Source organism: Pelobates fuscus, chromosome 10, assembly GCF_036172605.1.
Source record: "Pelobates fuscus isolate aPelFus1 chromosome 10, aPelFus1.pri, whole genome shotgun sequence".
Lineage (NCBI taxonomy): Eukaryota > Metazoa > Chordata > Amphibia > Anura > Pelobatidae > Pelobates > Pelobates fuscus.
In genome coordinates, this window is record NC_086326.1 from 40204037 (window position 1) to 40225400 (window position 21364).

General features: G+C 45.2%; 1 protein-coding gene across 2 annotated transcripts in view; it reads right to left on the reverse strand.

Annotated features, from left to right (window-relative positions):
- The window catches only part of P3H3 (prolyl 3-hydroxylase 3), a 35435-nt gene extending 14164 nt beyond the window's left edge, over positions 1 to 21271 (reverse strand). The window contains exons 1-12 of one of the 2 annotated variants that reach the window (XM_063435374.1): positions 21186 to 21271; positions 20374 to 21022; positions 13686 to 13838; positions 12113 to 12290; positions 11800 to 11931; positions 11455 to 11588; positions 8812 to 8901; positions 8457 to 8509; positions 8261 to 8286; positions 8048 to 8172; positions 7839 to 7934; positions 7397 to 7544 (exon numbers count right to left, since the gene is read on the reverse strand). In XM_063435374.1, the coding sequence (XP_063291444.1) occupies positions 7397 to 7544; positions 7839 to 7934; positions 8048 to 8172; positions 8261 to 8286; positions 8457 to 8509; positions 8812 to 8901; positions 11455 to 11588; positions 11800 to 11931; positions 12113 to 12290; positions 13686 to 13838; positions 20374 to 20763 (1525 nt within the window). In that variant the 5' untranslated portion in view covers positions 20764 to 21022; positions 21186 to 21271. Of the gene's footprint in view, positions 1 to 7396; positions 7545 to 7838; positions 7935 to 8047; positions 8173 to 8260; positions 8287 to 8456; positions 8510 to 8811; positions 8902 to 11454; positions 11589 to 11799; positions 11932 to 12112; positions 12291 to 13685; positions 13839 to 20373 lie in introns of both variants that reach the window. The other variant, XM_063435373.1, reaches the window with a different exon arrangement.
- Positions 21272 to 21364: the final 93 nt, after the last annotated feature.

Genomic DNA, 21364 nt, shown 5'->3' on the forward strand with positions numbered 1-21364 from the left:
CAAATGGAGACATACCTGAAGAGTCCAACAGCATCTCATCCCTAGACCCCACACCGGGAGGGTGGGAAGGAATAACACTCGCCTCTGTGTCTTTAATAAAATCATGACTTTACGTCATGTTACTAGTAAAATCTGGGAATTTTATTAAAGACACGGAGGCTCATATTATGCAAGTTCAAAGCTGTGCTATCACCTGAGATGCGATGTGTTCAATTGGTCTGAAATAGAAGTTGCGGAAGGTCGATTCTCGAGACCAATCCGCTGCTCGCATAATGTCCTCCAAACGACAGCCAACTGCAGACACATTCGAAGCCATAGCGCCCTGAACAGAATGAGGCGTGAAGACAGAGGTGTCTATACCCGCCAAAGATAAGAGCCAGCGCACCCAACGTGCCAGATTCGGCGTTGAAACAGGTCGGTGAGGTGCTCAAAAAGAAATGAACAAGGGTTGTAAATCCGACGAACGCAGAGACTGCGTAGCTTCCAGATAGGCCTTTAGACAATCCACCGGACAGAGTGCAGGATACCCCGAGAATCTAGGGTACACAAACGACTTAGAAGCCGATTTTGTCCTCCTGGATATGTTGAAATCAACACCTTCGGGAGTGAAAACAATGGCGTCCCAATCAAGTGCCCTGACGTCGGAGACCCTCCTACACGAGATCAAGCAGAGTAACATAACCAGCTTGGATGACAATTGCTTGAGGGTCAATTCCTGGTTAGGGTACCATGAGGACAGAAATTGCAGCATCACTTTGACGTCCCAGAAGGCAGAGAAACGAGACTTAGGAGGACGGGCGAGGCGAATACCCTTGAGGAGGCGACATACAAAAGGATGTCTGCCGAAGGGTGAACCATCCAAACCGCTATGTCCAGCTGAAATAGCGGAGCGGAAAAGGTTGATAGTGCGGTACGCCTTGCCTGAGTCAAACAGGAATGTGAGGAACTCCAAGATAAGATGGATAAGGGCAGATACGGGATCCATTGCTCGTTCCATGCACCAATTAGACCATGAGTTCCATGAAGCACGGTAAGCTGATCTTGTGCCCGGAGCCCAGGTGTTATCGAGGAGCAGGAGAGTTGATCGCGGAACGTTTGGGACAACCCAAGATCCCCTGAAAGGAGCCACGCTACCAGAGGCAATTGGTGGTGCAACACCAGCCCGTGCGAGTTCCCGTCCGGATCCAGAAGTAGGTCCTAGAAGCTCAGGATCAGTCGGGGGTAATCTATCGACAACTCCATCAGGCGTGGAAATGACGGTCAGGATCTCCAAAGGGTGGTGATCAGTGCCAGGCAACAGTCGTGACGGACCAACTTCGAGATCGTGCGAGCAATCATGTTGAATGGAGGAAAGGCATACAGACGGCCCGATGGCCACTCTTGGAGAAAAGCGTCCGTCGCCACCGCTGCCGTGTCCAGTCTCCAACTGTAAAACTTCGGTAGTTGTGTGTTCAGACGTGAAGCGAACAGATCCATTGTGAACCGTCCCCACAGTCTGTCTAGGCTTTGGAAAACCGAAACGTGCAAGTGCCAATCTCCCGAGTCTCTTAAATGTCTGGAATTCCAGTCCGCTCCCGAGTTGTCCAGACCTGGAATGTGTTCCGCTGTCACAGAGACGTTGTTGTAAAGGCAAAATTGCCAAAAATCCTTTGTCAGTAGAGCCAACATCCTTGAACTGGTTCCCCCCAGGTGATTTATATAGCGGACTGCTGACACGTTGTCCATCTTGAGGAGAACGCAGCAGTTCACCCGACCCGGGGTAAGGTTCCGAATCGCAAAGGCCCCTGCCAAGAGTTCCAGACAGTTGATGTGTAAGGATTTCTCTATTTCGGACCATCTGTTGCCACAACGAGCACCCTAGCCGTGTAAGCTGGCATCGGACTCTATCACTACGTCCGGAACGGAACCGAAAATGGCCCTTCCGTTCCAGGCCTCCATGTGTGCCAACCACCAGACCAGTTCGTCCCTGGATTCCTCGTCCAGTCGTATCTGGGATTCGTGGGAGTGCTCCGAACTGAGGTATGAACCCTTGAGATGTTGGAGGGCTCGGTAATGTAGCGGGCCCGGGAATATCGCCTGCATGGAAACTGCAAGCAGGCCGATAAGCCTTGCCAGCTGTCTGATGGACAAATCAGACACCCGAAGCGCTCGTCGAAGCTCCTTCTGGATGGTCTTTATCTTGGATTCCTGTAGGTATAGGAATTGCTGGATGGAATCCACCCGGAAACCCAAGAATTCCATGGATTGGGTAGGAATCAGGGCCGACTTGTCCCAGTTGATCAGGAAACCTAAGTTTTGCAGTAGGTTGATCGTTCAGTCCAAATGTAACAGTAGCTGGTCTCTGGACTGTGACATGATTAAAATGTCGTCCAGGTAAATAATGAGGCGTACTCCATGGGTACGAAGGAACGCTACCACTGGTTTCATGACCTTGGTGAAGCACCAAGGAGCCGAGGATAGACCGAAAGGCAGGCAGGTAAAACGCCAACGCCTCCCGTGGGAGGTGAAGTGAAGGAAATCCCTGTGGTCCTCCGCGATGGGAACCGTAAAATACGCGTCCTTCAGATCCAACTTGGTTAACCAATCCGACTGTCAAAGGAGGTCTCTGAGGCAATGTGTGCCTTCCATCTGAAAGTGTTGGTAGCGGAGGAACGTGTTGAGAGGACGGAGATTTATCACCGGGCGGACTCTGCCTCCTTTCTTTGGCACCAGGAAGAGATTGCTCGTAAAGCCCGGAGCGGCAAACGGCAATTCCTCTATAGCACCTTTGGACAACATCTCCTCGACTTCTGCCGAAATCATCCTGTTCTGATCCGGAGGGACAATTCCCTGGGGACAGAAATTTGGACAGGCAGAGAAACAATCTCTAGGCGATAACCCCGCACGCACTGCAGTAGCCAAGCATCTGAAGTCATATCTGCCCACCCCCGGTAAAACAATGCCAGCCTTCCCGCCACCCGAACATGAGCGAGATGGAAAGAAAGGGTACACACCATAAGGACGTCTGCCCGAAGTGGCACCACGGGGGTATCTGGAGCCCCAAGATCTCCCTCTGGCTGGGAAGAAGGGAGGGGTCCTCAGATCTTGAAATCCTCGGGATGGAAAGAAGGAACCTCTGTTGGCCCAAAATGAGTCTCGAAAACCACGGCCGGGTGGACGGTTCCTGCTACGCGCGGCCCCTCCGAAAACCTTGGGCGCGAACATGCGCTTCATGTTTGCCTGCGCCTTGTCTATGTCCGTAAAGGTCTTAACATACGATCCCAGGTCTTTCACGAAGGTAGTACCGAATAACATCCCTTCATCGGATGGACCTGGCTCCGCCACCGCCATGGCAGCCAATTTTGGGTTGATCTTAAGAAGGATCGCCTTACGTCTCTCAGAAGACATAGCAGTATTCACATTCCCCAATAGGCAGATAGCCCGCTGGACCCAACCTATGGCAACGTCAACATCCAGAACGGAATTGCTTGCTCTAGCGGCATCCAGAAGCTCGTACAGCTTGGATAGAGGGCCCATGGTATCCAAGATCTTGTCTTGGCACCCTTTGAGTGAGTAGTCCAGGCCCTTCTTGGGCTTCCAGCCTGACTTGTTCAGGAACTGTGCAATCTGGGGGTCAATGTCAGGGGTCTTGCAAGTCGAGCCCGGTAGGGAAGGCCTGGGGCATTCGGCGCGTAACTTATTGCGACCCTCTTTGGAAAGGGGGGTACGCATACGCCACGCCACGTATTGGGCGATATGGTCCGGGGGAACCCACTCTGCTGGCCTGGGGTGACGGAGGTCGTCGGGGTCGAATAGAGGGTTGCCCTGAGGGTCAAACAGCGCCTTACGATCCCCAGTGGGGCCTTGCACGTGACTACAGGCAGCGGCAGAGGTCCCGTAAGGGGTAGATCCTCACCCGACTCGCCCTCATCATAGGAGTCATACTCCATAGCGTCAGACTCATTCTCCACACTGCGGTCGGTATCCGACCCATCATCCAGGGCCCTAGCCCGTTTCCACATTCTAGCCTTTTTAGCCCGGCCAGGGGCTCTTTTGCGCGTGGGAAGCGCGCTATCAGTGACCGCCTCTAGCGCGTCAGTCATGGCAGGTAGAACCTGCATCGAGGAGTGGGAGTCGACATGTTTTGACTTTGCCTTAGCCTTAGGGGCCCCAGGCACAGTTGGGGTAGGTGAGGGGGTCCCCATACCCAGGAGGGTGGGGGCCGCTAGGGAAGATAATAGCATGGTATGCAGGGACTGAGAAAAGGAGGAAGACACAGCACCCATGGCTGAAGCAAAAGCTTTTTGCAAGGAAGAAGCCATAGTGGCATCTAACAGGGCTTGAAATTCCTGGGAAGCATTAGCACCCTCAGGATTGTCCATGTTAAAATCAGTAGTGAGGCCCTCTGGCCCTTCCTCCCTGTCCTGCATAGTGGCAATAGTCAGTAGAAGAAAACCCCTAGAGTAGAAATTATAGAAGTAAAGTGAAAGAAAAAGGGTTGATTAACCCACAGAAAAAACTGCACAGGGGAGAAAAACCTTCACGTTGGTGCACCCAAGGGACCCAGAGACAGATCAGACCGCACGGCAGCAGAGGGAGCGACCGACTACGAAGAAGGACCGCCCCCAAAATGGCCGCCGCATGTGCAGTGAGTGCTCGCGGACCGAAACCCGGCGGGGGAAGGGGCGCGTGCAGCCCGCGAGCGAGCAGAGAGACACTAACAGCCGCGGCTGAAAGCCGGTACCGGGTCCCGCGCGGCACCCGCAGGCAAGCAGGGCGGGCGCAGGGAAGAGCAGAAAAAATGGAAAACCCAGGGGACACATACCAGGGATTAGACACCACCGCAAGGGGAAAATATGAGAAGGAAAACACAAAGACTGCTGCACAATAAAATAGGCAGCAGCAAATAATCACAAAATAAGACAATCACAAATCAAATAATATACAATCATAAATCAAACAACCATGAACATGAGCACAAGAGCAAAGTACTTAGCTGTCTGAGGAAGCAGCAAAGAAAGAGGGGGATTGTGGGAGACACAGGCCTTATATAGCCACTTCCTCTACTGTGTGATTGGTTGCCTATGTGCCTATACAGTTTTTTCTTTCATTTTGATAATATTTATATTCCTCTATCTTTGCTGCTGAGGAAATAAAGAAAGAGTTATGCATAATATGAGCCTCCGTGTCTTTAATAAAATTACTCACATACCAGAGTACTATAGAACCCCAGATCTGCAATCTAGTTAATGTAGAAATAAGAGTGTAATTGCTACTTTGTATCCACAAATAAAGGGCTGGATACATTATTCTGTTTCACTATCTGCTACATCCAGCAATGAGAAGTCATGGAATAGTGTGTGTGTGTGTGTGTTGAGGGTTATACTGGGATTTATGTCCACACACAGCAATCTAACTGGTGTTACTGGTTTTGGAGTGAAAGCACAAACTAAGTTATTAGTATTTCATCATTTCCACAAATACCTGGTGGAAAAGCAAACTGCCTTAAAGGTTTATTACCAAAGTACACGAAAATAATCTCAGAAAACAATTTATTTTTGCACGCATACGTTCCAGAAGGGTGTGTTCTCCAACAAAGCAAACAGACTTAACTTTGCCGTTAATATCCGTGAAGCCGCAACTGTCCACGTAACAGTCAGGGGTACACTGTTGGCAGTAATCCTACGCTATATGGAGTGACTGGTAACTTTTACATCTTTTATAGAAAAATACAGCTAAAACCGTGATTAAAGGAGGACAGGTCATTTTAGTATACATAGTATTTATCCACTCTGTAAATGAATAGTGGAGTAATATACCTTATAAACAAGGTCCCAACATGTGAGGTTCACATCATGAAAAAATCAAAATGAGCATCACACACTGCCGACAGAGAGAGACACACTTACCTGCCAAAACTCTGCCGACTGTCTGGAAGTGTAAGGGTGTGATATCTCTGAGTAACAGTGAGGGGTTTATTCTCTAATTGTCAAATCGCAGCAAATGAAAATCTGAATGACAGCATTTCAGCTCAAATAGCTATGGCTATAGCAGAGTTGGAGAATGTCTACAGATCCGCTATTTTAACCTAAATTCAATTCCCTACAGTTTGGAGTTTAGTGAAAAGCCTTGTGAAAAAAAAACCTGATGTATAGATTCTGACGTCTACTAACATTACTACAACAAACTGCTTCTATATATACACAATCCAGCGCATTCGCCTATTCACTAAACAATGATTTCAAATCTTAGAGATTTTAAATAAAACTATTACAAACACCTTACCTAGGCAAAAAATAATGGGAGTTTAGTTACATTATATGATCATATATTGCATAAGCCTCCCACAACGTCAATGTTCCCCATTCTTGGCAGGTCCTACTCTAGCAGCCTAATGCTTGCTCTAAGAAAGTATTTCCCAAGTAAGTGGATTAATCTCATAAGAGCGAGCATTAGGCTGCTAGAGTAGGACCTGCCAAGAATGGGGTACATTGACGTTGTGGCAGGCTTATGCAATATATGATCATATTATGTAACTAAACCCCCATTATTTTTTGCCTAGGTGAGGTGTTTTTAAATAGAACTATTAAAATCTCTAAGATTTGAAATAATTTTTTAGTGAATAAGCGAGTGCGCTGGACCCCAGCAGCACCCTATAATGTATGCATGTTCAGGTCAGTGCAGCCCTCTTGGTTATATATATCCCCAACCAGAAGTGTATACAAGACCTTGCTTGTGCTATGCAGGAACCTATAGTCTTAAAAATATATTTTTTTCCCCCCAAGGACTATAGGTTCCCTTCTATTGCTGTGAGCATTGCCTACCCACCTTGCTGCTAAAAATTCAAGTTAAATAATAATTACTTACCTGGTTTCCGGCACAGAGACTCTGTTGCTGTAGCCATGTGCTCTTTTTATTTACACTTATTGTTATTTATATATTGTGTTTTTAAAGTGACCAGGACAAATAGCAGCACTCTTTTCACTACTTTATAACACCAATTACACTTTTTGTGTGCCTATACAGCCATTTATTGCAAACGGCCTCCCATGAATTTGGTCTCATCGTACAATAACGGTTTGTGCTCAGGGCACCTTTTTATCTTGATTTGTCTTTTGCTAGAAAAGATTATTGTTATATGTTGTATTGTTTTTATTCTATTGTCTGTTTTGGTGCAGGACGTTACAACATAAGAAAAACAAATCACAGGCAAGATATCTTACTCACTATGTGGAAATACAGAGGCAAAGTGAACCTCGCCAGAGATGGAACCTTAGCTCAGTAATAATGTAATTGATTTCTGCAGGTCCTGATATGGTTGGAAATAGCAAAATCCAGCATGTGCCCGTTTAGTGACCTCACCATTTTTTTTGCATTTAATTATGCAGTAAACATTTGAGGAAACATTCAGTTTTACCTTCTATTGCTGATCGGCATACAAGATGAGTAAACGAGAAGTGCAGCTTCTCAGTGTCGAAATAGGACTGCGCCAATACCCGGGCACGCTCACTAGCACGGTAATAAAGGCGGGCATGGGAGGAATCTACTGCTCCCGATGCAGCCATCTGAGAAGAGAGACATTGTTTCACTGCACATTGCATAATGCATGTTGCATGGTGTATTGTATAGGTAGCAGCATGCTGTTGTCGTTATGAAGCCACACTCATGCAGGATGTGCTATCGCTGTGTTATTTGACAGATTTGGTGTTACTTGGCAGTTTCCAGTTGTAGAGTGGTGGTGGTAGTTTTATTGTCATTGAAGTTAGAATATGCATTAGTAGTCAGTGTTTTGTGGTGGTAATTTGTAGTAGGATTTATGCAAGCAGCCAGCATGCAAAGTGAATATTATTTCTATGTACCTGCAGTGCCCTTAGTACAGTCAGTCCCTGGATCCTCTCCCGGGGAGTGTGAGGAGACAGTCTGCCACGGAATCCGCTGCCAGGGCCTCCTGCCGCCTGCATGATAACAGCATAAAACTGACATGCCTGGTATACATTCCCTTGCCAGTGACAAGTTCCTACAGAGGCTGTTCCAATAGAACAAACTCTCCCTATTTCCAACTTCTAACCTGTCCGAGGCTGTGTAGCATCTGGCACTCCTCTTGATTTATCACACCATCCAGAGTCACTCGTGTTGTCCCATTCATCTGCTTGGGGGTCAGAGTTACAGTCACCTCTTCAAAAGGAAGGGTTCCTACAAAGGGACACAGTTATAGTCTTTAAAGAGATGTCCAACCCAACCAGCACTTTCCTAGGTGTATGCTAAAAATATCAATACTCACGCTGATCCTTTTCTTCTCTCTCCTTCCTGGGAGGGAAAAAACACTTTATTACTATTTGGGGCAACATGGAGGAATAGAGAGTATATGACATGTAAACACTGGGATAATATATAGGGTCAGTATGTGACAAAACCAATGGACAGTTAGAGGGTCAGCATGTGACAGTACATTATCACCCTGTAGAGAAAGAACTTACTTCACTCTGTCTCGCAGAATCTCTGGAATTATCTCTTCGGGCGTCCATGAGTCCTAAGAGAAATAGGATTTATTATCAAACTTGAGTACCCTTCCTGTGAATGGACACCAAGCCTATATGGTACTAGAGGAAGTACTGACTATGAACGTGAGACCCACTTCATCTTCTACTTTTAGATATAGGAGCAAGATCTCCCATTTCTTACATGTTTTAAGAAAAAAAATGCTTATTGCTCATCAGACGGACGAGCTGTTTTGCCATGAAAAGCATTCTGACATGGAGCAATAATGTTTGTCCTGAATAAATTAATGATAATCATTAATACATCCCCTTTTCGAAAGACAATAACACTTACTGGATCATTAAAGGAAATGTTTAGATGTTCCATGGCGTAATAAAGCAGTTTCTTCTCCGAGAGAGTCCGGCGAACATATGAGAGAATAGACTGGGGAGAAACATGAGAAATCAAAAGAGATAAACAGATGGAATGGTACTTTAAATGATATCAGCAACTGTGCTTATTTTCATTTTTTAAAAACACAATAGTAAGCCCTGCACTCAAACTCCTGTTACTCTTGGGTGGCCGCAATGGCTATAGTATTCATCAGCCACAAGACATAGAGAGCAAAAACAAAGTTTCCTGTGCCCATTTAAATAACAAAAGGTTTTGCTAACGCTTTTCTTGGTTTTGTTCTATGTTTATTGGCTAATGAGTACTATAGCCAGGGCTAGAAAGATTTTGACTCGCCACTCACCATTGGTGTGTGCAAATTTATCCCTGGCAAGAAGAAATTCACCACTGAGGGCAAGGGCAAGTAACTATTAAGACCTAGTTAGTAGCATAGGACTCGAATTTTAAAGGGTAACTATAGTGCTAGATAAACACAGTTGTGCCCCTCCCCTATAGTGCCTCCCCCCCCCCCCCCCCCCCGCCCCAAATGCCCTCATGGTGGAGCTGAAGGGGGTAAAAACCCCTACATTACTTACCCGATTCCAGCCCCGATGTCCCTTGGCACTGGTTCAGGCTCTGTATCCTCTCCTCCTTTGCCAACGTCAGTCAGAGGGGGATCTAATGCCACGCCACACTCTCATTATTATTACTACTTTCATATGAAAGCATTGTATAATGCTTTCCTATGAGGTTTTGGTTGATGCTGGATGTCGTCATGCAGAACGTGAGGACTTCCAGCATCAGTTAGGCAACCAAAAAGTCACCTAACCACCCAGGAACTCCCTCTAGTGCAGGGGTGTCCAACAGGTAGATCTCCAGATGTTATAAATAAAGCTTTGCTTGTAAAAAGATGATGCTTTGCTTGCTTTCGAAATGCCTTTACAATGACAAAGCATCATGGATGCTGTAGTTTTAAAACATCTGGGGATCTACCTTTTGGGCACCCCTGCTCTAGTGGATGGCTGGTAGACAGCCACTTGAGGTAGAGTTAACCCTGCAAGTTTAAAAACTGCAATGATTACAATTGTAGGGGTACGGGGCCTGGGACATTACACCCAGACCACTTCAGTGAGCTAAAGTGGTCTGGGTGCTTAAAGTGTCCCTTTAATCCCTGCTATAGCCATTGCTTATGCCTATAAATAATGAGAAGACAATTAGACTTGTTAGGTTAATGATGTGAGAGAGAGAGAGAATTCTACTTTTTAACCACTTCTTTATCTTTTTTATGAATAATGGGAGTGTTAGCACATGGATTTGGTGTCTTTGTATTTGCTTCTGTATTACACAGCCATGTTAAAGTGCTGCCGTCTGTCTCAAGTGTGTCCTATTAAGGGTTAATAAATGTGAAGGGGTTCATAAGAACTCTCTTTTTTGTCTCAGAGACACTATAGTCACCAGAACAGCTACAGCTTATTGTATTTTTCTGGTGAGTAAACTCATTCCCTTCAGGCTTTTTGCAGTAAACACTGTCTTTTTAGAGAAAATGTTGTGTTTACATTACAACCTAGGGATACGTCCACTGGCCACTCCTCAAATGGCTACAGGAGGTGCTTCCTGGGGCAGTGGTGTGCAGCATTGACATTCGGTGTCACCACACTCTTCATGGAGACACTGAACTTTCCTCATAGAGATGCATTGATTCAATGCATCTCTATGAGGAGATGCTGATTGGCCAGGGCTGTGTTTGGCTTGTGCTGGCTCTGCCCCTGATCTGCCTGTTTGACAACCTCAGCCAATTCAATGCTTTCCTATGTGAAAGATCAACACTTCTGATGGTGTCAGCCAAGCTGGCAGGTCAGGGGCAGAGCCAGCAGCAGGGGCAGACTGGAATAAAGGTAATATTTTACTATATTTAGGGGCAAGGTGGGCGGGAAGGGGGGATACATGGTATTTTTAACGCTTTAGGGTCAGGAATACAGGTTTGTGTTCCTGACCCTATAATGTTCCTTTAAAGGATTAATAAGTGTGTTAGTGTTCATAAAATACCCCCTTTTATTCTCATTTAAGATTTTGCTTTTTAGCTGAGAGCAGCATGGTGAATTGAAACTTAAGAGCATTGCCGTCACGGGGTAGATGAACTTACACTTTAATGGCCATTGGAGTGGTATGAAAAATATTATTTTAAGCATAGGACCTTTTAGGATTGTGAGTATGTATCTTTTGTTTTATTTTATTTTTACCTTTCATATTGTAAAGCTGATCTATCCCATTGCACGTAACAATTATTACTTTTATGGTAAAAGCAGGTTGGTTTAGATACAGAGTGGGCCAGGTTTATATTCAATGTCACTCTGCATCATTTGTCACTAAAATTTTATAGAAATATGGGTTTCTTGCAAAATCACAGAACAGAAAGAGACTTGTATGTGAGGATGTCTCTCCGATACAATGGAACGCTCTGGCCATGTGACAAAACAAATATCTCTGAGCATCATGATACATACAACCACCACCTGAGTGCTTGGTAGGCAGTCAGTACTGGAGTTCAGGAATGAAAGCTCCTTACTCAGCCTCCACTCACTGTGGTTCACTCCAAGTAACACTCACCTCCCGCAGTTTGCCAGAGTTCTTGCCCTGCAGTCTTTCTTCATATCCCCGCAGCCTTTCTTTTGCAGTCTCATTCCGGGGTTGAAAGAGCAGTAGAGAACGGACAATTTCAGCAGCGGCCTCCCAATCCTCAACTAGAGGGAGAAAGTAATAGAAATACCCCATGGGGCAACTGGCATCAACAAAAAAGACAAAAGTACCCTACAGGGCAATCAGACATATCATACGGTTTACCAGGATTGCCTCTAAAATCTCTAGGGCAATTGCGTATTGCACAGCTCCCATGTGAGATACTTCCTGATTGCAGGGGCGAGAATAAAGAGATCAGTTGCTGTGTATACTCACGTTTGGTATAAATGTCCAGCAATAAGGACAAGTGAGAAATGAGTGGATCCTGTTTGGAATGTTCCCCACTGGGCCTCAAGGTGGGTTCTAGAGCACAATTCTGCTTACACTGTAAAACCTCTGTGTAATATTCTGCAAGAGAGGAACATGTATGGGTAATACTCTGCGAGAGAGGAACATGCAAGGGTAATACTCTGTGAGAGGGAACAGTGCCAACACCCTAATATCACACGGGAAGTAATGGTTGGATAATAGAAGAAGAGCAGGTTACTTTATAGGGAGAGAGTTTATAGGAGTTTGAAAGAGAACTCACGCGATATTGCATATGAAAAATCCTTGTAAATCTCGCTTTCTTGTTCCCGGGTTCCCTCGCACAAAGCGCGGCAATCTTCATGTTCCATGAGATATATCTTCAGTGAGTCCTCTAACCGTCTAACCGCAACTCTGAGTTTACCCTCGGACAGCAAAGACAATGCCTGAGCATATACAGTCTGTGGAGAGACAGCAGGGAGACTGGGTATACAGTACACGAACAGAGACCACAAATAATCTGAATATACAGCTACTGAACAGAGACAGCAGAGACTAAATATTCAGCACGTGAACAGAGACAACAGGGAGACCGAGTACAGAGCACATAGAAAAAACAGCAGAGAGACTGAATATTCAGCATGTGAACAGAGACAACAGGGAGACAGAGTACAGAGCACATGGAAAAAAACAGCAGAGAGACTGAATATTCAGCATGTGAACAGAGACAACAGGGAGACCGAGTACAGAGCACATGGAAAATAACAGCAGAGAGACTGAATATTCAGCATGTGAAGAGACAACAGGGAGACTGAGTACAGAGCACATGGAAAAAACAGCAGAAAGAATGAATATTCAGCATATGAACAGAGACAACAGTGAGACTGAGTACAGAGCACATAGAAAAAACAGCAGAGAGACTGAATATTCAGCATGTGAACAGAGACAACAGTGAGACTGAGTACAGGGCACATGGAAAAAACAGCAGAGAGACTGAATATTCAGCATGTCAACAGAGACAACAGTGAGACTGAGTACAGGGCACATGGAAAAAACAGCAGAGAGACTGAATATTCAGCATGTCAACAGAGACAACAGGGAGACCGAGTACAGAGCACATGGAAAAAACAGCAGAGAGACTGAATATTCAGCATGTGAAGAGACAACAGGGAGACCGAGTACAGAGCACATGGAAAAAACAGCAGAGAGACTCGATATACAGCATCTGAGGAGCGACAGCAGAGAGACTGAGTACACAGCACATGAACAGAAACAGCAGAAAAACCGAATACACTGTACCTGAACAGAGACAGAAGATAGACTGAATATGCAGCTTCTGGGCACAGACAGCAATGAAAATACAGTATGTGAACAGAGACCACAAACAGCCCTCTCTGCTACAATGTGGTACTCTAGGGAAGGAATCAGACACAATGAGGGCCTGTAAAGCGTTTTTTATATTTAGTCTCTAATTTGTTTGTATTTATTAAATTGCTCCAATTTTTTTCTAGAAAGTGTTGGCTTCTCTTACGTTTTATAAAACCTACCAAAGTTTGTGGCAAAAAAAAATAAATAAGAGGTAAAACAGAATAATTTTCTGGTAGAAAAAATTAAGGAAAGACTCACATATTTGTCTTGCACAAATTGAAAATTGGCGGGGTGCAAAAGAAGCAAAAGCAAAAAAAAAACAAAAAAACAGAATACCTGACAGATTTAACAAACCGCACTGCAAACACACCAACATGAAAGCCACCCATCTTAAAAAAGGTGCAAAACGGTCAGCGACACGTTCAGAAATCTTCCCCGATGTTTATGAGTACAGAGCGTAGGACGAGTTCCTGCTAAGTTTGTGTTACCTTGTATTGTGGTTGCTCTAGATCCTGGAAACTCGGTTCTTGGATCTCTTTCATCCTGCGGTAACGCTGAATATCCTCCTGGATTTGCTCGTGATGAGGGTTCTTTACGTAGAACGTGAATGCAGCAGCAGCGGCTTCATCCAGCTCTTCCAACTGTGTAAAAGAATATATTTCAGAGAATGTCCTGCCCAAACTACTGGTCACTACTTTCAAACTGCTTGTCAGATGCCATCACTACTTATCAGATAGCATCAGTAGCCTTGCATTTGTGTGACTAGCCATCCACCCATGTCACTAGCTGTCCATTCCTGGGGTTCTTGGGTCTCTTTCATCCTGCGATAAACTACCGCTACCCCTTATTGTAGTGTTTTTGGTGCTAGGAAACTTTCCCCAAATAATTTCCTTTTTAAATTCTTGCTGTATGGAGATTTCTTCTGGCTTCCCCCATTAACCTGAGCAAGTATTGGCAGTGAACACACAATTCCCAGTTCGGCAGCACAGATCCAGGAAGTGAAGATAATCGACTTGAACGCCATGAACTGGATGTAAGTAAGCTCGATCGAGCAGGGTCCTCTTCAACCTATTGTTCCTGTAAGTTTATTTGTAATTGTCCTATTTATAGTTAAATCCCCCTCTCATAATATTGTAAAGCGCTACGGAATCTGTTGGCGCTATATAAATGGCAATAATAAATAAATAATAAATAAGTACTTATGCCATGCAAATACATAAGCAGCTAAATGGGGAAGCGATTTCCTCATATGATATTTTTTTGAAGGGGGGGTGGAGCCTCGACACTAATAAGAAAATTGAAAATGGCATGGATTTAAAAAAGGTGCAGATTTCTACAGCCACAACGAATACAATAAGATGCAGTGGTTATGGTGTCCCTTTAAATGTAAATTATTTATCCCAATGCCACTGTATGGCAGCACTGAACCTCTGGGAAGTTTGAACAGTAGCTCTGTGTATGTCACGTGGAATTGTATTTCCAAAGGCAAAGCATTCTGGAACAGAATCCAAAGGACAATGACTGAAGCACATTCCCATGTAGATTGGATGTTCAGGGGCCAATAGTGTATTTTTTTTTTAAATTTACTTCCTATCTGAATTGCCTCTCACCCCCTTCACTTCAATCACGTCCTAGACAGGCCTGATTTAGGGCCTCTGTCCTGTTGTCCCAGGTTTTATCTGTAGGGTCCCTGATCCTCACACACAGTAAAATATATATATAAAATGTTACACACATCACATTCACAGAAACACACAGTAATTTACACACAGAGTAACACATACGCAATGTTACATTAACATATACACAATGTTACACACAAAGTATGTGTAACTCACATGGCATTTGGGGGGCACACACACACACACAGTTGCACCATGGAAGAGCTTGCAATAATCTGTAGACAAAAATATATTTGTTTTCTTCTTGGAATTTTGTTTGCAATGTGCCAGACATTAATTGTATGAGTGCAGGCCTACTAACTTAAAATTTTATTATAAAGACACAGAGGCTCATATTGCATATCCTTTTCTTTACTGTCCACCAATAGCAGCAAAGTATACAAAACAGAATAAAAGAATAATGCATACATAGTAACATAGCAGGCACCACCTTCAAATCTTCCTCTTTCTTTGCTGCTCCACAGTCAGATAAGTACCTAATTTTTTCTGTTCTGTGGGTTTTGTTAAATGTTGTGCTTTGTAACGATTTTGCTGTTATATTACTATATTAGACCCAGCGTCCCCGACCAGCTGAAAACTCTTTATCTGTTTGAGGGTCTTTTGTTTTACCCCTGTCCTTTTCTCTCTTGTCTCTGTGCCTTTTACCCATACTTGAGGTTTTTGTTTTTTGGTACCTGCTGTATGGATCTGGTTTCTGCTCTGTTTCCTCTGGTGCCCCTGTGTTTTCCCCTCTGTTTCTAAGGCTCCCTGGAGCCCCGGGCCATTTTCGGCACCCGTGTGTGCCAGTGTGGGGCTGGCATTTGGCAGTTTGCTAGCACGATCGCCAGACACGCTTGTTTCGTGGCCCTGTTCGGTTCGTGAACGCTATTTCGCGTTTGTGAACTTGTAACCGAAAGTTCATCTGTTTTGGCCTGTTTGCGGGTTTTGCCTTATTGGAGGCGTACGGCCCGCGAACGAGCTTCATTCGCAAACTGAACGCACTCGCTCTGTAGAAGTTTTTTTCTCTTCCCCCTCCTTCGTTTTACCTTGCTTGCCTCGTGTAGTTACTGCTGGTCTGGGCCCTGGTGAGATCTCTCCTATTTACTTGTTTCCTGGTTTGTTTAGCTTGGGTGATTAACTCTTACTGTGCTGATTACTTTGCAACAATGAGTGTCAGTTTATATATATTTATGACTCTTTAGTGTGGGTCTTTGTATCATGCCTAAGCGTAGGGTGCCTTCCTGTTCACGTACCCCTGGGAGATGGATACCCCACAGGCCCTGGGGGAGATCCCCGCTACCTCGGGCTCCCCACTCCCATTGGTGGACCTGTCTGGCCACGACGAGAGAGCACTGGCCTCAGCACTCAGTGACGGAGGCCATTATGGTGGCCATGGGGTCCATGTCATCAGCCCTGTCTTGAACTATCTCCCAGGCCCTGTTCACACGTCCAGCGAAGGCTCTATTTACTGGCTCCATGGCGCGCGCATCCCGCAGCGGATGCTCCAGGTGTGGCACCCAGAAAGGCACTGCGCAGAGCCACGCATACCTCCCCCTCTGCCTCCAGAACAGGTCTCGTCCATGCAAGAGAGCCTTTCCGCACCAGGCAGAATGGGAGCAGGGATGGAAATGTGCGAGAACACAAAAAGAGCGACTCCAAATCAGAAATTGGGTCTAGTGAGGATGCTGGTGAGGAGTCGAGAGCGACTCAGAGGGATTCCGCGGAGTTGGGCCTTGACCTCTTTTCCTCCGCTCATGCGGAGATGTCTGGGGGCTGCTCCTCCTGCGGATGTGGAGACTGCCCTCATGGATCCATTGAGCGAGCCCTTGTTCGACCCGGATGCTATAGTTCGCTACTGCAATTTCAAGATGGACACCATCCTTATTAACATAAAAGCCAGAGTGCCACACTGTGGCTTAGACCAGACGTTTGGCCTCTTCTACACCACAGCCATGATAAACCACTGATAACATTATTGGAGTTAAATATTTGACACTATATGGTGTTTCTGCGGCCAGAATAGAGCAAACTTGGTTCTTGACTTTCCACAATCTTCAACATTGCATGACAACATTGAGTGTTCAATGCTTCTCTATGGGAACCATGTGATTTGCCTATTGTGGCAATTTCTGCACATTAAGTCCACAATGCTTCTGTAAGAGAAGCATTTCATTGGATTTTATCCAATCAAATGGTTTTCTTAAAGAAGCATTGTGGACTTATTGTGCAGCAATTGCCGCGATACGCCAATCAAATTTTTTTTTATAGAGAAGCATTGAACATTCTACATCGTCATACAGTGAATGAGGAAAGTCAAGAACCGAGTTAGTGTTCCATTAACCGTGTTTGTAAACTTTATTTTTATTTTCGATGGAGCATAGTAGGGAGTCTGGTTTCCCTTTTGACTTTATACCTACCAGAAGCCAACCTTTTACAGATTGCAGAACCACATGAAATGCATAGAAAGTTTTGTTCGTAAACACAAAATTTATTTAGTGAACACTTTATGTATGTATGTATACCTCTTAAAAATCGGAGAAAGTAAGTTGGTACAATGTCTGCCCTGCTAGAGATGCTGGCGAAAGGCAAGCATGACTATAGTGAAGTGAAAAGTCTGGGACGACAATCAGCCACCAATAAAGTGAAAAGGATCCAGTAACTAGTGAAACACAACCACTAGCTGCCAAACCTTTTCATGTGTGAAACTGTCCCTGGACAATACAATATTTTACATTTACTCTAAAAAACAAGAAATGTTGGGCAGGAATTTTGTGAATTGGGTTTCAATGGTAAGGCAGTAGAAGATAAGCCCAGGCCATGGTCAAAGTCGAGCTTTGACAAGTGGGTTTTAAAGGTGGTCAATGTTGGAATGATAAATCTTCCCTCACCATTTGGCTGTCTAATGGACCATTTGCTGCCTGTATGACTGCCAACTGTTGGTGGAGGAGTATAAAGAGCCGGAGCCTCTTAGTGCCAACAAAAGGACATTTTAATCCTATAATGACATCCTAAAAAGGTTTCTGTACTGTACTTCTGTGGCACAAGTTTGGAGATCTCTCGTGTTTCCGCATGCAAAAGATACAAAGAAAAGTCCATAAAGAAATGGTTTATTGAGGACAGTATGGAAGAACCGGAGTAATTATTCTTTAAGTTTTGTGCTGAGACTATTCAACTCCTTTCCTAGGTTGAGACCGCTCCGCAACAGCCTCCAGTGATGACAGCATATAAGCTGACATTACATGCAATCTCCTCCAATTCATTGCCATCAGCAACATTTTATTACAGGACAGAATTTCGCGTGGCTCTGGAGGAGGAAGCACCTTTGTTGGCTATTTAACCCTCCAATGAAAACATTAGTTTCCACAAATCCGCAATGTTTTGCATTTCAGGATTAAAATGACAGGACCACTGCAACTGACATAAAAATCTGGGTGACTTACTGGTTCTTTAAGATTGTTCTTTTAAGTTTTTCAGCATAGAGGGCAAGGTGGATATAATGTTTGTTTTGCTCACGTGCATTGTTAAGTTTTGGAACTTGTTGAAAGTGGTTGTCAGTGGGCCTTTTGCGTGTTGAATTCAGTAACGGAAAAATGGTTCCATAGATGTGACAATGAATCTTGTGCAAAATTATCATTTTGGCTTAACTACTTCAGATAAGGTTAATGGATCACTTTTCTACTAAACTGAAAAAAATGTGCCAAAGTGTAAAAAAACACTAGAAAGTAGTCATCGTGATCACATCAATGGCTTATTGGCCGCCATTACCTGTAGAAATGTATCAAATGGTAGATTGTGATTATGTTATACTATGACCAACAAAAACAGATTTTCTGCACTGTATTACAAATCATTGGAAATGTTTAGGTATATAACTTTTTCAGAAGGTGACTATTCAGGCTATATAAACTTGTGTTCCATTTTTTTCAGATTGGTAAATATTTAGAATGTTGGATTTATTTTTGTTTGGTTTTAAACCAACTCAATTTACCAGAGTCCCGTGTAATTAGTTAGCAAGGAATGGCTTATGGGAGATGTTTAAGTCATTGGCAGCAGTCACAATCTATTTATATCAAGATCATTATTTATTTCCTCTTTAGTTTTGGTTAATATAAAAGTGCACGAAAACAAAAATAAAACAATGGATGATCGATTGTAAACAATGCAAACTAAAAGGGTTAAGAATAGATTTCTTTGGTATAATCCACAATTTCTCTTTTTTAATTTTTTTTTAATTAAAATACATATTTATAAACTCATGATTGTATATGCATGATGAATAATGAAAAAGTTTATTAAAATGTTATGTTACAAACTGAAATGTATAAACAAATAAGCTGCCATATACTCAGAATCATTATTGTACTCACAGACCTACATATTAAACTTTACAGGCAATTACTCACAAAGGTTCACACATAGCAAGTACAGTTACACACACAGAGTATATACACAGACATTCCATCCACGTGGCTAATCCTTGAAAGACAGGGATACTGTTTGTGGAATCTGCTTCACTGAAAAGCACACTCCCCTCCTCATCCCCAAACCTGCACACTAATGGCCCCCCTCCTCACCCCAAACCTGCACATTAATGGCCCCCCTCCTCACCCCAAACCTGCACATTAATGGCCCCCCTCCTCACCCCAAACCTGCACATTAATGGCCCCCCTCCTCACCCCAAACCTGCACATTAATGGCCCCCCTCCTCACCCCAAACCTGCACATTAATGGCCCCCCTCCTCACCCCAAACCTGCACATTAATGGCCCCCCCTCCTCACCCCAAACCTGCACATTAATGGCCCCCCCTCCTCACCCCAAACCTGCACATTAATGGCCCCCCCTCCTCACCCCAAACCTGCACATTAATGGCCCCCCCTCCTCACCCCAAACCTGCACATTAATGGCCCCCCCTCCTCACCCCAAACCTGCACATTAATGGCCCCCCCTCCTCACCCCAAACCTGCACATTAATGGCCCCCCCTCCTCACCCCAAACCTGCACATTAATGGCCCCCCCTCCTCACCCCAAACCTGCACATTAATGGCCCCCCCTCCTCACCCCAAACCTGCACATTAATGGCCCCCCCTCCTCACCCCAAACCTGCACATTAATGGCCCCCCCTCCTCACCCCAAACCTGCACATTAATGGCCCCCCCTCCTCACCCCAAACCTGCACATTAATGGCCCCCCCTCCTCACCCCAAACCTGCACATTATTGGCCCCCCCTCCTCACCCCAAACCTGCACATTATTGCCAACTCCTCACCCCAAACCTGCACATTATTGCCAACTCCTCACCCCATTAATGTTTTTCATGTAATGTTACCACTATCATTCCTTCTTAGTGTCTAGTCCCTATTTACAACTCTCAATGTTAGAATTTTACACCATGGGTTTCCCATGATTACAGTCCCCACCAGCACCCCACAGGTTACAGTCCATGGTCCCTGGGATCCCTATTTTATAGTTCATGGTCTCTGGGACACAGTAAGGGGCCTCTGGGTGCCTAGTTTACCTTATAGTGAGTGACCTGCAGGTAGTTGTAGGGCAGTCCCCTCTGGAAGACCCTCTCTGTCTCCTGGGTCAGTCGGTACAAGGAAGGTTCTCCCAGCAGAAGCCTCTCACAGCCCAGCAGGCAGTCAGCCCTGCTGAGCACCGCCTCCTCTAGCTGGGGTCCCTGGGTTCCCCGGAGCTTACACTCCGTCCCACAGCGCAGCCTGACTTCCCGCAGCTCCCGAAGGCTCCGCACAGACCCCCAGAGCTGAGCTTGGGCCCCCGCCCAATCCTCCCGGGAGAACAGATCGAGCCCGGCCCAGAGCTGCAGGTCCGGGGGGGACAGAGGGTCCGTGAGGGTCCCGGGCAGAACCAGGAGCCCCCCAAACAGGAGCAACAAGGGCCCACACATAACTGGCTGGGATCTGGGGACTCTGCTCAGATTGAGGGGAGGGAGGGGGAACTTCCCAAATTCAGGCCCTCCCTGAGCCCTCCATTAACCCTCTGTCTTCCAGATCCCTTCAGTAACTGTGTACTGGAGCCCTCCATTAACCCTCTGTGTACTGGAGCCCTCCATTAACCCTCTGTGTACTCTCTATTAACCCTCTGTGTACTGGAGCCCTCCATTAACCCTCTGTGTACTCTCTATTAACCCTCTGTGTACTGGAGCTCTTTATTAACCCTCTGTTTCCTGGAGCAATACGTTAACCCTCTGTATACTGGAGCTCTTCATTATTCCTGTGTGTTCTCTCCATCAACCCTCTGTATACTGGAGCCCTCTATTAACCCTATGTGTACTGGAGCTCTCCATTAACCCTCTGTGTCATGGAGCACTCCATTAACCCTCAGTGTACTCTCCATTAATCCTCTGTGTACTGCAGCCCTCCATTAACCCTCAGTGTACTGGAGCTCTCCATTAACCCCTCCAGTAACACTCTGTGTACTGGAGCCCTCCATTATTCCTCTGTGTACCTTCCAGTAACCATGTGTGTTCTCTTCATCAACCCTCTGTG